General features: G+C 40.6%; 1 protein-coding gene and 2 long non-coding RNA genes across 7 annotated transcripts in view; 2 read left to right on the forward strand and 1 right to left on the reverse strand.

Moving 5' to 3' along the window:
* ANKFN1 (ankyrin repeat and fibronectin type III domain containing 1) overlaps positions 1–20,111 on the forward strand; it is a 371,664-nt gene extending 351,553 nt beyond the window's left edge. For all 5 annotated transcript variants that reach the window (XM_070560769.1, XM_070560770.1, XM_008519821.2 and 2 more), the window contains exon 20: positions 12,381–20,111. In XM_070560769.1, the coding sequence (XP_070416870.1) occupies positions 12,381–13,177 (797 nt within the window). In that variant the 3' untranslated portion in view covers positions 13,178–20,111. The remainder of the gene's footprint in view (positions 1–12,380) is intronic.
* LOC139073925 (uncharacterized) lies at positions 802–1,672 on the forward strand. Its single transcript, XR_011523113.1, has 2 exons — positions 802–940; positions 1,494–1,672. It is a non-coding gene; the product is annotated as an uncharacterized lncRNA (long non-coding RNA).
* Positions 9,096–12,702, reverse strand: LOC139073923 (uncharacterized). The gene is made up of 2 exons (XR_011523111.1): positions 12,361–12,702; positions 9,096–9,277 (listed from the first exon to the last, which is right to left on the reverse strand). It is a non-coding gene; the product is annotated as an uncharacterized lncRNA (long non-coding RNA).
* Positions 20,112–20,407: the final 296 nt, after the last annotated feature.

Consider the following 20,407-nt stretch of genomic DNA (forward strand, 5'->3'; position numbering starts at 1 on the left):
TATTTAATGTTATTATTCTTATTATAGAAAACTTTAGTGGGGATATGAGCCTTTTTTATAAGTAAGTTTGTATATGCTCCTATGTTTTAAAAACCTCAATGTCTAAAAATCAAAACTTAACAAGTGGAAGAACTTGAGACAGCTAATTTACATTACCAAAGACTTCTATGATTTACCAAATAAGTCAACAGAAGACTTGTTTGAAGAGTTTCTCAAGTGTATTTTTATAGATTCCCACTAGGTCGGGGATACAAATAACATACCACCCCTGCCAGAAGCTGGTCTCATGGGGAAGAGAGATATATTAAAAACTTTCATGGAAATTGTCTATGTACTATGATGAGGATATATATAAGGTGCTAGGGAGTATATTGTAGGTGTTAACCGTAAATTCGTAAGATCAAAGAGAGCTTCCTGGAGGAAGTGACAAAGTCAAGTACTGAAGGATAAGCAGGAGTTGAACTAAAAAAGAGAAAAGAGGAGAGGATTATAGGCAGAGGAAGCAGAATGTTGTGCTTCAGGGAACTGCAAGCAGTATGGCCAACTCAGGATCCAAGAATATTGTTCATTCGTTTTGGGGGGGTTTTTTTTTCATTAAAAAAAAATAGTTGTTGGTTACCCGCTATCTTCCGGGCACTCTTTGAGGTAACAGAGATATAGTGATAAACAAAGCAAGTCTGCTCCCATAGAGCTTACATTCTAGAAAGAATGACAAACAATGAAAACCTAAACAAACAAGAGAATTTCAGATAGTGAAAATTCCAATGTATAATACAAAACAGCAATCAGGGTGGGCAGGGAGAGTGCTGAATTCACTAGGATGATCAGCAGAGACCTATATGTGAGGGTTACATTTGAACCAACCAAAGAAAAAGGTGCCGGTAATGCAAAGGCCTGAAGTTGGAATATTCCAGACAATAAAACAGTAAAATGCCATGAGGTGGGTGAGGGATGCAAAGAAGGCCAACGTCATTGGATCAAAGTAAAAAAAACCAAAAGGGCTAGTGGAGAGAGAGGGGGTAGAGAGAAAAGCAGGGGCCAGATCAAGTGGGGCCATGGTAAGAAGTCTGGATATTATTCTACTTGTGATGGCAAGCTATTAGATAGTTTTAAGTAAGGATTAATATGGTCTGAATTACTCTTTAAAATCAATTTGTCTGTTGGAGAAGAGACCAAAGAGAGACAATGTCGGAAGCAGGGAGATCAATTAAAAAAAAAAAAAAAAAGAGGAGATATCAAGTTTTCTGGCTTGAGTGCCTCAGGATCTCATGCCATTTACAAAAAAAAGGTTAGACAGGAGGAAAAACAAGCTTGGGTAGCTGGGCATGCTGAATTTGAGTTAGCTTTGGAACATTCCATACAGAAAGAAATGTTCAAGAGAAAACAGGATGTATGGGGTCTGGAGTTCAGGAAAGAGAAATGGACTAATAATATAGATTTAAGAATTGCTGACATATGAATGATGTAGCTACAAAATGCTTGGGATCTCCTAGAGAGAGTATGTAGAGTAAGAAGAGGAGACAATGGAAGGATCCCTGTGGAATGGAACAGCAAGACTTCTTAAACTAAGAAGGAGCAACCAAAGGAAGAAGATAAAAAACAAGAGAGTAGTGTCACAGAAATTAAAGCATGTCAAATGATGGTGAGAGGTTAAATAAAACTGAAAAGCTTCTATTGTTTTGTTTTCTTTTGAACAAGGAAGTCATCAGTAATCAGTGATCTTGATGATAGTAGTTTGTGAAGGGAAGGAGACAGAAACTGAACCCAAGAAGATCAGAGAGTACACTGAGGTAAACAAGTGGGACCAGGAAGGATACAGTCTTCAAAATCTTGGTTGTGAAAGGGAAGAGGGAGGGAGGGCAGTTAGCTAGAGAAGTATAGGGTGGAAAGCGCATTTTTTAAACGCAGGATAGATATGCCCTCTGTTGTTCCACCATTCGCATAATTCTACAACTCTTCAATTCTACTTCCAACTTCACAGCCCTTGTCTGCCCTCTCTGCTCACAGAACTTTCCCAGTGTTTAATCTTCTCTTGGCCACAGGGTCCTAAGTGGGTCCTCCTGGCTGTATGAGGGTGGCCTCTCCTGTGCCACAGAAGTGCCAAACTCTCACACTGGCCAGATGATGGGTTACACACACTCTCTGCTGCGAGGATCTGGCCAATTACATTCAGATTTTATTATTAACTTAAAATGTGAGCAACCATCATTCTGTTTCTTAAAATATAACTCTCTCTTGGGTCCATTTATTTCTCTGAAGCCAAGATTCTATGAGCTGTGAAACACAAAGATGTGGAGGGCAGCAAATGAAAAATAGAACCCAGTGACAGGGAAACTGTTGAGAGCTAGGAGAAACATTTAGCGTCCTATCCCCTCACAAAACAAAAATCATTTCAGAGAATGAAATCTACTCCCACATACTCTGTCCTCCTCAATAGCGTGTCTACTTTTAATTGTTTGGAAACAATTCATGAAGAGGAAAAAATCCAATTTAGAAAAATATCCCCACTGGGTTGCTCACAGGGCAAAGTTTGCAACACAACTCCATTCTGTGTGGGTAGGGTTCACCTAACTTCTGAGGAGCCTGCTGCAAATACAGAGCCTATCACAAACCTAGACTCTGGTGCCAGCCCAAGATTCTGTTTTAAGGCTGTTGAGTACCTTGGATTTGTTTGTATCGATCTTTGTGTGTTCAGGCAGGGGGAGGGGGAGGGAGAGTGGAACTCTTTAACTTACTTCCCATTTCTGTGTGGTTTTCAAATTCAAAGTAAAACTCCTCTGAGTCAATTAAAATTAAGAATCTCCCAAGGACCCAAGGGGGAAAGTTGGCTCCTAGAAAAGGCAGCTCAAGGCAGGGGGTGGAATGATTTGGTCCGTCACATGGGTATTTTCTCTCCCACTCCTTTTCTGTGGGTATAGTGGTCACAGGCAGCAGCAATTTTTTTTTCCAATAATGCTATTTCTCCTAGTGACGAATGGGTGAGGCAACAGAGGAGAGGGGGGCGTTGTTTCCTTTCAGACGCATTTGAAGATTATCCTCATCTTCCAAATGTAAATCTTCCTAATCTTCCTGGTAACCTTTTCCCAGATGTTAAGAACACTATGGAATAAACTAAACAGCCCAAAAAAATCAACAGGAGTCTGAAGATGATTTTTCTCTTGGGAAATTAGAAGGTGAGCAAATCCCAAGGTTCTAGCCAAGGCCTGATGAGAGATTTATTAAAATTCTTTATTTATAAATTATTTAAATCCTACTCAAACACAGTGGAAGTAGATTCAATGAAGCACAAAAAAATTTATAAATTTGGACAGTGATACATTAAAAATGTGAAGATAGATTTTTTAGGGCAAATACTGCTTATCATTGCTTTCTTTCTGTCCTGCCATGCCCCCTGCCTTTAAGAGAAAAGCAATGGCTTTAAATCAATTATTCTTTCCTGAAATGCCATCTCCCCATAACGCGCTCAAAATCCACATCAACTCTACTCTGCTGTTGTTGGTCTGAACCACAGAGACCAGGAGTTGCAACACCCATTACAATGGCAAGAAAGCCAAACTTCCTAAACCAGCACTAATACTATGGACAGAACTTTCATCAAATGGCTCCTGGGTCAACCAGAGGGGAAATACAAGGTTCTACCAGTGCTGGCCTGCCCAGTGGGTCCTCTAAGGGAAATTGAGGAGCACAACTAGGTTTATTAAAATAACAACTGGGCAAGGTGCCTACAATGCTTAATGGAGCATAAGGCCTGGATCTGGGGATAGAAGCTGCACTTTGCATTCTTTTCCAGGAAGGGAGGGAGTGGCAGTGGCCTAAGTCCCTGGAAACTCTCCTCAGTGCCCTGGCTGGCATCCTGGAGATTTTCCCAGCTTGTTCTGGGAGGGGTATCCCACTCTAAGCAATAGGTTCCACTAAGCCTTATAATAAATAATACAACCACCATGGAAGTCAAATATTTAGATTCCCACTAAAGCCGTGTTTCCCAAGTGTGGGTCCATGAACCTATAAGATAATATTTACTACTCCATATCCAAGCCCCATTTTCAACTCCTTGCTGGGTTACTATAATTCTAACTAGCTCTTCTCTTGATTTACCTTCTACCTCCCTTGCTCCTTCCTGTGAGTTACAGCAAAGAAGTTATATCATTTACTAATTCACTGCTAAATCTATGTTATGAAATACAGTACTAGACCAGATCATCACAACACAAGACAACATACAAGAAAATATTGTTCCCCTTTATTATCAACAGCAATCTCACTAAAAAATCTTGATGTTTATCTGATTACTGGTTTAATGTGTGTTTAATTACTGGTTTATTTTAATGTGTCACCTCTTAATATGTTTTCTAGTTATTCTCTAAGGATGGAAAAGATCTTGCTAATTCTAATACCTTCTGTTTGTAAGGCACTTAAAGTATTTTTAACAAACTTATTTAATCCTCACAGTACCTACGGAAGATAGGCAATATAATTCCCTACATGCTACAGGTGAACAAAAGTTCCGAGAGGCTGAGTGATGTGCTCAAGATCATATACACAGTATATGCTCAGACAGGACTTCAGCCCAGGTTTGCCTAATTTTAAGACAGTTGCTCTTTCTGCTACAACTGGGCTAATGCTTAAGTCAAGTACACCAAATATAAAGCTAAATGATTTAGGTGATTGTTTTTAAGATTTCTATGGCAGATTAAGTAAATCAGATCTTTTCAGGCTGCTTTCAGCATTGTTGTTAAGAGGCAATCAAATATCACTACTCTTTATGCCCCCAGATTTCCATATTTGTTTCAGTTCCAATTCAACTCAGCATACTTTGCTGAGAGCCTTGTATACACCAGATACAGCACAAGAGACTAATAATACAACGATGATTAAGTCACAGCCTAGTTAGGAGGTTCTCACGGTCTGCTCATACGTCCATGTTCAGAGTAGATGATCTGGGAAATACAGAAGATTCTACATGTTCCTTTGCTTGACTCCTTCCTTAGTCCATTCCTTTACTGACTTCCAACATTTACTAAGCAGAAATGAATAAGACACAGTGCATGCCCTCTAGAGTTCATAGCTCAATGAGGGAGACCAACATGCAAATGAATAATCTGTAATAGACCTTGATAAATGCAGTAACAGAGATACAGTAAAACACAGTTAAGAGCGAAGAGAACTTCACCTGAGCAACTACCCTTACCTGGGGAAATCAGCACAGGCTTTTCCTGAGAGACTGTCTTAAAATATGATGCTCCATTGAAATACTAGAACATCAGCCCTTTAAAGCACACGTTCATACACTCCTTAGTCTCCTGCAAACAATAAATGCTCACTATCGGTATGCCGAGAGGACAAAGTGCAAACTCTTCTTGCCGAGTGCGTGGCCTGACTAAGGGCTAGAAAGGAGAAAAAAGTATCACAAACTCCTCAGCAGTTGTTTCTAGTTACAGTCATTTTTACTATCAGGCTTCTAGTGGTTTCAATGGTGGCCCCCAAAGATATGTTCATGTCCTAACACTCAGAACTGTGAATGTGACCTTATTTGGAAAGCTTCCTGAGGGCCAGGACCTGCTTCATCTAATCCACTCTGTGTGGTACCCACACAATTATGTTAATTAGGTTCTTAGTTGCAGCTAGAGAAACATATTAGGTCTTGTATTAGTTTCCTGTGGCTGCTATAACAAATGACCACATACTGAGTGGTGCTAAGGTGAATGGCAGCATAGCAGGGCTCCGGAGAGGGACAAATCTGCAGGTGGGTTCCTATTCTGCCACTTCTCAGCCATATCAATTGGAAAATTTAATAAGCCTAAACTTCAGTATTCTTACCTGCAAAATGGGAATTGTTGTAAGCATTAAATAACACAAAGAACCTAGAGCACTTAGCATAATGGCTGGCCCACAGTGAGCACTAAGTGAACATGAGGCATTCTTATTACTATTGTTGACACGAATGCATGTGACAGCCGAATAAACAACAGTGATCAGCTAGAGAGGGAAGTTCAACCAAAGTCAATTATCAATTCTTTGCATGGATCTTATTTCCAGCCCAATTTTGAATCTTCAGTTAACCTCTCTTCCTCATCACCCCTATGGTACCCATCACTGCCATCATCAAAAACAACCAACAGTTCTGAGACCCTGTTATTTGTGATGCCCAATTTTTCCCACTAAAGATAAGAGAAAAGTAGGAGCCGGCCCAGTGGCCTAGCAGTTAGGTATGGACCCTCCACTTTGGCGGCCCGGGGTTCACCAGTTCAGATCCCAGGCATGGACCTATGCACCACTTATCAAGCCACTCTGTGGCAGCATCCCACATATAAAATAGAGGAAGATGGGCACGGATGTTAGCTCAGGGCTAGTATTCCTCAGCAAAAAGAGGAGGACTGGTGGCAGATGTTAGCTCAGGCCTAATCTTCCTCAAAAACAAAAAAAAATGATAAGGAGCAGTATTGTCTAAAACTTGTTTTAAGAATACCAAAGTCATTCAGCCCAAGCCTTTATCTAGTTGTCTCTGTTTAATTTGAAAATCTCTTTTATCTTTCTTCTCCTCTAATCACGTGTCCTTCCATCTTTTTCACTAAAGACCAATGCCAGCACTGATGCTTGCAAGTGATCACCCGTCCTTGTTATATCCTTCACTCATATCTTCAACAGTTCCCTCTCCAGTGGTTCCTTCTTCTCTACCCACAAACATCTTCCCTCAACCTTGCTACCCCACCAGGCTCCCATTCCATCTCTTCCTGGATGTTTTGGCCAAACTCTCAAGCTCAGTCTGTCCTAAATTAAATTTACTATCTCTTTCACTACCCAACCCTGCCCAAATCCACTGCTGAAATTTAACTCCTCTGGTTTAATGCTACTCCTTTCTTCTAGGCACCAAAGCTTGAAACCTACTAGTCCCTTTCAGGACCTTTGCACTTGCTTCTCCAAGTTATCTGGAACACTCTTCCTTAAAACTTTCACATAGCTGGTTCCTTCTGATCATTGAGGGCTCATCTAGACTCCCTCTACTACAGAGATTCCTCCCCTGGCTACCTTATCAAAAGAAGCTTCCTCCCAAGTCATTCTCTAGTTTCATTTTCTTCATAGAACCTTGCAATATCTGAAATTAATCTTATGTATTTTCTGACATTGTCTAATCCATGCTCTTATGAGCTGCTTGAAAGCAGAGACTATGTCTGTCTAGCACAAAATAGTTGCACAGTAAACATCTTTGAATGAATGACTTTTATGGACTTTTATTTTCCTCTTCATAACTACCACTCTTGCTCAGCCCCACAACCTGGAAAAGATAAATATTTAAAGGCAGCAAGCTTGGACCACAGCCTCCTAGCTGGCCTCCCTTCTGTCTGTTTCCTGCTCATACAGTTCATTTCACATACTACCTGTTACATAATTATCCTAAATCACAGCTCTCATCTTGTCAATTACTTCAGAATTAATCAATAACGACCACCCAGTGGCTACAAAATTAGGTATAAACTCCTTATATAGGCATTCACAACTCTCCTCTGGATCCACCCTACCTTTTTAAAAAACTTAAATTCCCTCTTTTAACCATTTATTTTGAAATAATTATAAAAACAGTACATTGCAAAGAAATGTACAGGAATTCCCGTGTACCCTTCTCCCAGGCCCTCCCCAATGTTAACATCTTACACAGCTCTTGTACAGTATCAAGAAGCTGGTATAATCCATAGAGCTTATACAGATTTTACCAGTTATACATACTCTAGTGCATGTGTGTGCACATGCACAGAGGCATGCAGCTTGCTTGTATAGCTCTACACTATTGTATCATACGTGTAACCTTGGGTAATCACCACCATAATCAAGATACTCAACTGTACCATAAACACAACGTTCCCTCTGTTAACCCTTTATAGCCTTACTCGTCCCCTCATCCCTACCCCTGGCTGCTACTAACCTGTCCATCTTATAATTATTTCAAGAATGTTACGTAAACTGAATTATTTTTATTGATGAGTAGTATTCCATGACACTGATGTACCACAGGTTTTTAACCACTCATCCACTGAAGAACATTTGGGTAGTTTCCAATTGGGGGCTAACACAAATAAAATTGCTATGAACATTCATGGGCAAGTTTCTGCATGAAAATAAGCCTGAAATTTTCAGGATAAATTCCCAAGAGTGTAATTGCTGGCATCCTACTCTTGCAACTTCATTTTCCCAAAATTCCATTCCTGCTCCCATTTTGTAGTCAAATAGGATTACTTGTACTATTTCCTCTTTCTCTCTGGTTTCTAATCCTCTCATCATAGTTTGCATATTTATTATTAAAAGCTGCTTAAATCACTTTTTGAAAGTGGATGAAGAAATAAATTAATACAGATGGAGAACAGAGATGAATGAAGGGAAAAAATAAATAAGAGATGATAGAGTATTTTGATCAATCTCATCCCAATAAAATGTGATCTCTTTCCTATAAACCTGCATCTTATTCGATTCTCTTATAAAATGTATGATCTTCCACAGTCTCATAGATGCATACATGCCCTATACTTCCATTAAAACAGTAACCTCCCTGGAGACAGATAATTTCTTATTAATTTTATATTCACTCAGACACCAAGCACAGTGTTTCTGTTAAAACAGGAGCTGAAGCAAAACGGAATCTTCATTGTTGAATGAATGAATTAATTAAATATCTTTGCCCTAAGAAGGCTCCAGTCTAACCAGGAAACCAGCATGTTATATTTTCATTTAAAAAGATAACTAATGATTACAAGTCTATACAGGATAAGTGCCAAAGGATAATGGAAGCAAAAGTGTTACAAAAGTGCAGACAAGTGAGCAATCCTTTCTGCAACAGTTGAGGGATGCTTTTTAAGGAAGGAAAGGTTCAAGAGAAACCTTGAACAGATGAGTAGAACCCAAAAAAGTGAAAAAGGAGTCCCTTTTGGTAGCCATTAGTTAAAGAACACCATATGGGTTGATCTCATTCTTTATAGCTGCTGGATAATATTCCATAGCATGAATGTGCCCAAATTTTTAAAACATTCTCCTAATAATGGATACTTAGGTTTGTATCAGTTAGGATTAAGTTTGGATCCATGTTACAGAAAACCCAAATAAGAGTGTTGTAAACACAAGATACTTTATTTCTCTCTTGTATCAAAGAAGCCCAGAGGTTGACAATAAGGTTGGCATGTGCACTCCATGGTCTTCAGAGAGCATGCTCCATTTTTCAGCTCCACCATCCTATGACTTCTTTTTCTAAGGTTGCCTCACGAGCCCAGCCAACACATCTTGTTACGGACAACTGGAAAGAAAGAGGAAAAACAAAATGGCCTATCTCCCACCTAAATCAGATCCCTTTATGCAGCCTTCCAGAAGTTTCATACAATACTTTCAGTTCTATCTCATTGGCCAGAACTTAGTTATGTGACTATGCCTAGCTGCAAGGGAAGCTGAGACACGTGGTGTTTTACATGAGTGCATTCCTCTCTCAAACAAAATTTAAGAATTTGTAACTAAAAAAGGATAATGGATATTGGGTAGCAGCCAGCACTGAGAGAGCAAAACTGCTCAGCAAGTCTTGCCCAGCCAATAAGTAAGCACACACATCATCTTCTATAATCAGGAAAAAGAAGAAAAAAAAGAAAAGCAGCACTTCAGACCCTGACTCTGAAAAAAACGTGGAAAAAAAACCAGGCATTACATCTGGTTCTACTCCCTAAAATAGAAGAAACCTTAATGCCATTTGTGTAAATGACTGACTCCCTAACAAAACAAAATTTTTCCCTGAAGTTTACAATAGTCTTATGATAATCATGTTCATTTTCCACCATGAACAAACTAACCTGTCACCCTGTAGGTTTTTACTTTGAATATTTGTTGTATTTTTTAGTCAGCAAGCTAGTACTGAATTTGAAGTCCCCTGCAGAAATTTGCGTAAACTGTTTCTCTTTTCTTTTTAAAGATTTTATTTTTCCTTTTTCTCCCCAAAGCCCCCCGGTACATAGTTGTATATTCTTCGTTGTGGGTCCTTCTAGTTGTGGCATGTGGGACGCTGCCTCAGCGTGGTTTGATGAGCAGTGCCATGTCCGCGCCCAGGATTCGAACCAACGAAACACTAGGCCGCCTGCAGCGGAGCGCGCGAACTTAACCACTCGGCCACGGGGCCAGCCCCTCTCTTTTCTTTAACTATGTTTCTTTTCTTAATGCTTCTGTGCCTCTAAATCTTCCTTTCACAGGAGTCTCAGCCATAAGATCATTTCTAGTTTTTCACTATTATAAATGATGTTGCAGTAAATAACTTGTAAATGCCACCATGAATACATAGTGACAACTTCTCAAACTTAGATATCTAAAAAAGCACTTGCAGAAACAAATGATACACACATTTTTAAAACATTCTACCAAATTGCTATTCAAAGAGTTGTATCAGTTTACATTCCCACCATCATTATATGCACGTCCCTGATTTCCCACACATCATTAACACATGAGATTATCACTCTTTTTTTATTTTTAACAAATCTGATGGATAGAAAATGCCTCATTATTGTTTTAATTTGCATTTCTCTAATTACTATCAAATTGGTAATTATAGTCTAAGATGAGCATCTTTATTATGTTGGTATCAGCCATTTGTATTAATTATTCTTTGAATTGTCAGTTATCCTCTGCCCATTTGGAATGTCTTCTTACTGATTTATAGGAGTTCTTTACATACTCTGGATATTAATCTTTTGTTATAGATATTATTACTACTTTCTTCCAATCTATCACTTAGTTTTTACTTTGTTTATGGTATCATTTGTTTTACAAACTATTAAACTTTGATGTAGTCAAATTTATCAGTCACTTCTTTTCTGACTTCTGGGGTTTTGTCTTGTTAGAAAGACCTTCCCATCCCAAATTACAACATATTGTCTTCTAATACTTGTAAGGTTTGCCTGTTATATTTAAACTACATGGAATTTATTTTTATATATGGTATAAGGTAGGATTTTCTCTAATTATTTTGCTAAAGGGGTAACCAGTTGTCCCAACACTATATACTGAATAATCTATTCACTCCCCTACTTTGAAATGTTATCTTGACCACATGTTAAATTATCACCCAGAATTAAGGCTATTTCTGAACTTTCTTTTTCTGCTCTGTAGATCCATCTGTCCATCTGTCCACCAATACTACAAAGTTTTAATTACCAAAGCCTTATAGTATGTTTTGACGTCTGGTAAATCACCCTCCTCACTATTGTATCTTTAAAAGAAAAAAAAAAGAAGTTGACTATTCTCATAAATTTTCTCTTCCAGATGAATTTAAAAATCAACTTACTAAATTCTATTTAAACATCCTATGGAGTTTTTTTATTGAGATTGCCTTAAATTTCTAGATTAGAGATTTCTCATTTTAAGAGCACTTGAATGTTTTCAAAATTAGCATATATTTACCAAGCAGCTACTATGGGCTGAGTTCTGAGAGAAATGCAAAAGGTTTTAAGATGGTCTTTGCCCTCCAGAGACATACAACCTGATTAGGGGGAACAAGATATAAACAACTAGTGCATTAACTGACCAATATCTATTATAGAACTAACCTTGCGGCTCACTTATAGTCTTTACAGTATGCACTTTGAGGCTTATTTTTTTTTTTTTTCGCCTCTGATTTTACTTCTGCTTTTGGGTTTCTGTGTGGTTTTTTTGGCCTTTTTTTTTTTTTTTTTTTTTTTTTGTCTTTTTAAACACTTGACAACACGGTGTGTATATTCATAACCGATTTATTTTCTACAGTCACCCTAAGTAAGAAGTTTTATTACCATCTCCATTTTACAGATAAGAAAACTGAAGCTCAAAGAAGTTAAGTAACATTCCCAAGATCACAGAGCAAGTAGGTGGAAGATAGCTAGGATGTGAAACCAGGTTTCCCCGACTTGGGCCGCCATAGGGCCTCCTCTTCTTCCTTCCCCCTTTTAAGTTCTTGCTACTTTGTCAAATGCAAAAATCATCTCTGAAATCAGAATAGGGAATGAATATGTAAACAGCATCTGGCTTTGTTTCCTGTTTCATCTTCTCTACACGTGCCCAGTGCATAATAAAATCGTATGCGGGTGACGAAGCCATGCTTTCCTCTGCCGCTGTCAGGCTGGACCTGCCAGAGTCGCTCTCCTTCTTTTCCCTTAACCCAAGAACAGGATCCAATACAAAGCTTACAGGGCCCTGTGCACTACGAAAACGTGGGGCCCCTTTTTCGACAAGTATTAATAATTTCAAGAGGGGAGAGCTGACCATTCAGGGAGGCACAGGGCCCTTCTAGGCACTGGGGTGGGGAGGGCCCAACCACAGGCGCGCTCCGCCCACGAAGCAGGCCCTGGCCAAGTGTGTCTTTTTTCTAACCTCAGTCCCTGGCTTTGCAGATTCACAGCCCTGCTCCGATGAAGAAGGCTGCTCAGAAGTCTTCCTCCCTACCGACAGCGACTACGACTCCAGCGACGCCTTGAGCCCCCGAGACCTGGACCTGGTCTACCTGTCGTCGCACGACATCGCCCAGCAGGCCCGAAGCGGCCTCAGCGGCAGCGCCCCCGACGTCCTGCAGGTGCACGACATGAAGACTCCCTTGGGGCCGAGCCAGGATGCCCAGCGCCGGGGCCCGGGGCCGGATCCCGACCACGCGTGTGCCGAGTGCCTCCACAGCCTCAGCCTCACGGGCTTCGCAGCCAAGAACCACGCCAAGATGGCGCCGGGCGCGCGGCCGCCGCTGGGCTTCCTGGGAAAGCGGAAGCCGGCCAAACACCCGCACTACGGCGGCTTCAGCCGCCACCACCGCTGGCTGCGCATGCACAGCGAGACGCAGTCGCTGTCGCTGTCCGAGGGCGTCTACACGCAACACCTGTCCCGGGCATGTGTTCTGACCCAGGAGCCCAGGGAGGCCGAACAGCTCAGACCTGCCCCTGATGGGCCGCGAGGCGTGGCTCTGGCACACGCTGCGAGCCTCCCTGAGGAGCGGAAGAGCAGCTTTCAGGACCCGAGGCCTTCGGTCCGCCGCATCTACGTGGAGCCCTACCCTGCCGCCCTGGTGGACGCAAAGCCCTGGGCCGGCTTGAGCCCGGCCCCTGGAGGCCACTCCCGCCTGCCCAGCCCCTCGGGCCCAGAGATGAGCCCGGAGGGTCCCACCACCTCCCCAGTGTCAGAAATACTCAGCAGCATGCTTTAGGGAGGTCCGCAACTGGCTGTCGACGTTCCACAGCAAGTCCCTGCATCTTCCATCACCCTACCCCATGCCTGCCCCTACCGTGTCTCCATCCATTTTCAAATGGTTTGAATGTTAAGAATCTAAAGGTTACAGGTGCAAGTCCCTCTTTTTTAGAGTTGGGGTGGAGGCCAGAATTGCCAGTGTCATTCCCAGTTCAGCCTACACAGGGCATAGAAGAGCTTTTGTATCAACAGGAGTCCTCGACACAACAGTTCAAACATGCCACCCTGTTGGTGGCACCTTTGTCTGAGGTAGGGTACCCCAGGGACCTACCCTCAGTTCTGCAGCTGACTCTGTAATCTGATTCCTCGGTTTAGGACTCCCACAAATTTGCAATCGATGGGAGGAGTTCTGTAGAAGAAAATAAGATTAGCGTTGTTTTTCCTTCCATTCCAAACCTTTAGAAGAGTTTGGGCGAAAATGCCCAGGTTGTGTCTCTAGGGCACAGGGTCAAGTGGACTAGTCCTGAGTTCCCTGTGGGCTAAACCAAGTCATTCCAAAGTGCAAGGTTCTCAGCAGCTCACCAAAGCCAATTTATCCATCAGCCCCACAGGGGCTGATGAGGTAGGCCTAAGACAGGACTTTTCTTTGCTTGATGCTGTATGGAAACCTCCAGAAACAAAAGTAGAGGATGCTTCTCCTCTAGCTCTGTCTTGCAAAGATAGACTAGGGCCGGAAACAACCCTTCCTGCACACTCAGCTTCCATTCAAGCATGAAAATGGGCCATATATTATTCCAGGGTGCAAGGAGACAGCTGAGTTAAGTGAAAGCCCGGATTATAGACAAGACAAGGGAAGGAAGACAGTCATAAGCAAAAATGTATTTCCTTTACAATCCTAAAATAAGTAAGTCCATGGGGGCTGTGTCTGAAAATGACAGTGCATCTGCTCCAGATTCTTAGGTAATGGAAGTGTCATTGAACAAGAAAGTAAATACCCTTCAGACATGGCCAGGCAGTGAGGGAGTCCTTACAGCCATACAGGCACATCTACCCACCCACACATCCTTGAGTTTCTGCCTTCCCCTTCTCAAAGGGCCCCTTCCAAAGTCAGTTTTGCCCTGAGATCAGCTAGCCCCCTGGCCTCAGGGAAAATCTTTCCTTAGAAGGCACTGTCAGTGGCTTCAAGACTATGCTCACAGACACCTTAAAAATCCTGCTTTGGTCTCATTGCCTCCACCTGCCTTTCTCACAAACTAGAAACCGGAATCAAAGAGAAATCACAGTGCATATTCAAAAAAGGCATGAGCCTTCTCTCATTTCCTAGAGCCAAGACCCATTCAGTTCACTGATATTCTAAATGGTCCTTTTCTGCTTAACAGGCATTTTAGTTAAATATTGCTCTTTATGGCCCTACCCCTATCCTCACAATTCTCCCATTCCCCGTCATGGGAGTTCATACAAAGTCCCCTGTTCGTGATGTTATTCTGATCCCTTCCATTTTTAAAACATTTCATTTAAACATAAATAATTACCCTGGCGGAAAGGTACAAATTTGGCCCGTGGCCTATGGTCATTAGAAAACTAAAGCCCAGAGCACAGTCTTTATTTTTTTAAGAGGTTTTATACTCAATGAACCTCCCAAAGAATCTTGATCAGAATCACTGCAGTTCCTTTTCCATGCCTGGGAGGACGTTAAAATGCAGTTTTCTTCTGTTCTAGGTGAATTCTATATGTATGGAGTGCTAGAGCTAAAAGGGACCATAAAATTAGTCTAAGTCCTCACCTTTACAAATGAGGCAATTAAAGTCCAGAGGGTTAAGTGACTTGCTCAAGGTCACAGAGCTTTAGTCTCAGAGTTAAGGTCAGGACCCAGAACGCTTCCCTTTACAGCAGGCTGTCCCACTGGGAGTTGGTGCATACCTGGTCCACTCTTGACTGTCTATAGGCTATTTACCTAGTTTGCAGATCATCTATCTACTTCTATTTCCAAATTCAACTCCTTTTCTCAACTTTTACTTAACAGATTTCCAATATCACAGGGCTCCTTGTTGCCAGGAAATACAAATTTCACCTAATAGACATCTAAGCTAAGTTAATTAATTAAAAAGCAAATTTGGACAAAAGTCATTTCAAATTACATACCATATGACTCCTCTTTAATAACAAAAATGACAAAGTCATCTGCACTCATTTTCTACTTATTTCTAATTATAAGACAGATTACACCTGTTGAGTGCGTTTGTGAGATGACATGCTGCAACTGTCAAGAACTAAGGAACCAAGTGATTCTCTGATCATGACCTTTCTGATGGCATGGAAGGAAGTTTGTGACTGTGAATTAGATGGGAGCATTCAACAGGCAGCAAAAGCAGAGACTGACCCACCCTTCTGGCCCCTCATTTGTCAGCAAGTTCTGGCACACTGGACGAAATAATGACTCATGAAGTAAAATTGCATTAAATCCAAACCCACTAATATATATTGGGGACAAGGGGTTGTTTTTTTCACCTTCTATGAGGAAAAGAGATGCACGCCCAAGAAACGAATAATGCACATTAGATTCTAAAGGGCGTACTTAACCAACTTGAAAATGCATTTTCCTAGCAATATTCCTGTGTAAAAGTGAATGTTATATCCTCCCTAATTAGCTATTTATTCGAGTAGGTTCCCTCCAGCTGTACTTCCACTTTGCAACATCTTATAAGCCTAATTTAAATCAATACATTCTTTTTTTTTAAGTTGCTTGAACTTAAATGCAAGTTAATTTCTTTTTTTTTTTTGATTGACACCTGAGCTAACATCTGTTGCCAATCTTCTGTTTTTCTTCTTCTTCTTCTTCTCCCCAACGCCCCTCAGCACGTAGTTGTATATTCTAGTTGTAGGTATTTCTGGTTGTGCTGTGTGAGACACCGCCTCAGCATGACCTGATGAGTGGTGCCATGTCCGTGCTCAGGATCCCAACCGGCAAATCCCTGGGCCGCCAAAGTGGAGCACACGAACTTAACCGCTCAGCCATGGGGCGTGCTCCTAAATTAATATGTACTCGTGAGAGACAATTGTGTTTTCTGATTCCCAGTCCTTTATTCATTTGTCCAGTCTTCTCATTATAGAGACTTTACAATGTCTGGGGAGTTTTTGTTTGTTTTGTTTAGTGCTATTGGTTTGGTTTGGTTTGGTTTTGGATATGATGGATTTTTCTCTTTCGTTATTTTCAACCCCAACCTGGGAGCCTCTGGAGGAAACTCTCCTGTCCCAGATCTTCTTTTCCATGATTTTTCTAACATGCTTAACTCTCACTCGTATTATCCAGCCTTCATCATTTGTGAAAACCGCCAAAAATCAATGACCAAGGCCCTGCCATATGTCTGTCTCTATTCTGAGTCTCGCGAGGCACGAAAGAATCAAGTATGAAGCACTACTGGACCACAAGGAGCTCACAATCTCATATGAGTGTAGCCATTGTCACCATACATCTTCACATCAATGTCTAAGAAGAGCCGTCAGCCAGGCTGACATAGTGCATGTTGGGCTAGGCATCTTGATTTCACTCGCTCTGTCTCTTCATCAGGAGGACAGCCCGGAAAATGTAAGTCACCGATGTATATGCTTGGCAACCATTTACAAGGCTATCACATCTTAACTAATCTTAATTGGTGAGGGTACCTGGGAGACAGTAATTAAAAACATTCACTCTAGGGAACGGGTATTTTAAGAAGTGGATACTTAAAGATGAGACCTATTCCATTTTAAGAACATTCACTAATGCTCAAAGCAATAACTACACTGGAGAAAATGGTTCCATTTGGTTTGAAACTTGAAGCCAGTTAGTAATAATATTCCTACAGCCCCATTCCTGAAGGATCCCAAAGCACTTTATGAAAAGCAATGACTGAAGCCTTGTTGTACTCCCCTAAAAAAACCTTGTCCAGGAGCCACCTGGCAAACACCTACCATATCCTTGCCAGGAGATCATGCCAGACAAGTGGAAAAGAGGACTGGCCTCTCATTCATTGTTATCCTGCCACAGGAACATGCACCCCGAGTGTTCAGCTCTTCCCTTGAAGACAATAGTTTTAGACAAGGAGGCATACTAGAAAACCCCAACTCCTTGGTTTCATATTCTTCTTCACGATCCACCCGAGAGGTACTCACTTTCTCTTGGAGAACTATCAACTCAAACTGTTAAGGGGTCTGCAGTGCATTTAAGTTTCCCAATTATGTCAACAGCACACAGAATTCACTGGCTTCTTAAAATTGATGCTTGTTGGAAAGATGATGCCATTATTCTACAGCTCTCTCCACTTCATATGTAGCAGAGCTACAGCAGAGTGTGCATCTCTTGGTCTATTTGTTTATTGAGCTATAACATACCAATTAGAGAGGATAGTTATAGATTAACAAGAGAACACTCTCAGAGAATTGAAAGTGCTACTTTGTCACTTTACAAAGTCTACATATCTTTCCAGATGATTCAGTGAAGCAAATCTGAATTTTTTTTCCTGGTCACACTTTTAAGGAAATTTTTTAAGGAGCTATTTGGAAAGTAATGATACCTCTTCACAAGAAGTAGGGTGAACGAGAAAAAAAACTTGTTTCTTTACCAGTCACCTCTCATAAGATGTTCAAATACATGGCTTATGACTGTTAAGCTAAACTTCAATGCGGCCTTACAAACAACAAGAGTAGTGTATTTGAAACGATGTTGTACAGCTTGGAAACTTATGCTAAGATCTTAATTCACAGTTTTTCTGAGGTGTTGAACTTTGCCATTAGCAAAAATTATTTTTAGAAAAATCCATTGACTGTTTATGAAGTACTGATTTTGCCAGATTTCGGGTCTCTGGTTTTTCCACCACATCTGCACACAGTAGTTATATTTGTTTTTTTCAATTATTTCTTCTATTTCCATTAATAATGAATTTGTAAAATGGTCATTCAAAAGGACAGTTGGTTTTGTTTAGCAATCAGATAGGTAGACTGTGAAAATATTCTGTTTTGTTAAAACAAGTAGCAGGTTTGTTGTTGTTTTAAATATTATCCTAGGGTCTTTCCTCTCCAGATATATGCATTTTCTATTTTAGAAAAAGCCAATATTTAACTTAGTGGCAAATGTTATGAAGCTATTAAGTAGTGCTTTTTACTCCTCCTCCTTCAGTCCATGACATGAAAGTCTGAATATGCTTTCACAGTAACCACCATCTAGTAGCTGATTTATAAAAACCAAGTCTGGCAAATTGTTCTCTTAAGTCATTCTGAGTTGCTGTGTGGCTTCTTGCCCTGTGACAAACCAGATGTTTGGGGATATCCCATGTTTGTGGTCACAAGCATCAATTTAATGTTTGTAATAGGAAAAAAATTAAAAGAGAGAGTGAGAGAGAGGGAGAGTGTGTGTGTGTGTATGTGCGTGCGCGCGCGCGTGCGCGTGTGTGTGTGTGTGTGTGTGTAGTGGGGGAGGGGTGTTTCATGGAAAAAAGTAATTTAAGTGACATTCTATTAGGCAGTGTTTAATTGCTTCCTGCCTAATGTGTACATAGTAATTTGGCTGATTATTGGTTGTTATTAGAATTTATTGTATCTTGTTGCTATGTATGCAACTGAGTGTATGTAAAAGTTTAGACTTCAGTACATTATCTGCACAATTTTGTGTGCGCTAAACTTCTGTAAACGTACAGACGAATCACGTATGGTGTGTTAAATGTGACCTCCAATCTTGAGACAATAATATTTTGTATTATGTACTTTTGCAAACTATTTGAACATTTTAAATGGATATTGTAAAAGGCCAGTACCCTCAATCAAAAACAACACTGGTACAGTGCATGCCTCTTCAACTTCCCAATTTATAAGAAGAGGTCAGGGGTTAACAAGAATTAAGATAATTTTTCTAATGGCAAGTATTTTTGATAATTTCCTACCTGTCTAATTGTATTTGAAAGAAAAAATTGTCAACAGAAGAAATCTTAGCTATCAGAGGGAATGACTTTGTTTCATAAGCATTAAATAATACTAACACACTTTATAGCTAACCTGATATTGTTGAAATCTAGTTCAAGTGTGAAGAAGTCAAAAATATTTGATTCTTCATGAGATCTTTTTCTTTTTAAAGGGCAATTTCCAAGCCCATTGTCTCCAGTGTGGAGAAATGTCATTTAAATAATAAACTAATAGCATTGTCAGTACTTGGCTTACCTGATGGTTTTCCCAAGTCTGAGTGAAGTCACACGTCTTTCACCCTTAGCTTTTAAAATCTCACTGAAACTTTGGAAGAGTTATTATTTGGGGCATTGTTTTGACAACTTTCAGAAAAGTCTGACTGACCAATTGGCTCTTGATTGATCAATAGCATTTGTGTTATTTCTCTTGCATAATTGGTTATGGCCAAGTATCGAAAATACAGCAGCAGGCTGCCATGGCAAATACTCTCACCAAGTTGCACACAGGAGCTTAGACATCTTAACGCCACTCCTTCCTCCACTGCGTGCATGTTTAAACACCTTCAGTGCATTTCTGCATGTGCTGTCCTATTTCTATTTCTCTACCCCTTTATTTCCACACCCACAAAGCTCCTCCCTTACCCCTACTCCCTCTGGCTGACTTTTGACATTTCTTCTGTGTTTGAGAACACTACAAAGAGATTACTTCAATCCCAGGAACCTGTACAAAGGTTCTCCTGATTTCCCAAGGACGGGAAATATGCCGCTTTGGACCATGTATGTGTCTTATGCTGTTTTACAGAGTTTTTTAAAAATACACACACACACACATGCACACAAATTGAACTCTCTATTGGCATGTTTGTGGTCGGCTTTCCTGACAGCCTCAGAGGGCTGTTCTGTTGTCCTGGCCAAATGTGCTGTTTTCCCTATGGAAATTGTCATCTTTCTAAGCAAACCACTACTTTCTTTTCCTAATTCTGTCTTTAAATAAAAGTTTACCTTCTTTTTCAAACCAAATAGATGACATTGCTCTTTAATATCACCTTTTCTCTATGAACATTCTTGGGGAGGTATTGGGGGAGGGACAGAAGAGGGTATAGAGTAAGAGGAGGCCTTTCAAATTCAAGCTGCTAAGCAAGAAGGCTGCATTCACTGAATGTGTAGCCCTTATGATAAGGTATGCCGAGCAATACCCAGTATTTCCATCAGCCAACAAGGAATAATTCCTTCTTCTCTATGATAATAATAAGAAGAAATCATGTTAGTGAATTAGGCAAGTTTAAATCAGGAGTTTCTCACCAATGCACAGTGAC

The sequence above is a fragment of the Equus przewalskii genome, chromosome 10 (assembly GCF_037783145.1).
Source record: "Equus przewalskii isolate Varuska chromosome 10, EquPr2, whole genome shotgun sequence".
In the NCBI taxonomy this organism is placed as follows: Eukaryota; Metazoa; Chordata; class Mammalia; order Perissodactyla; family Equidae; genus Equus; species Equus przewalskii.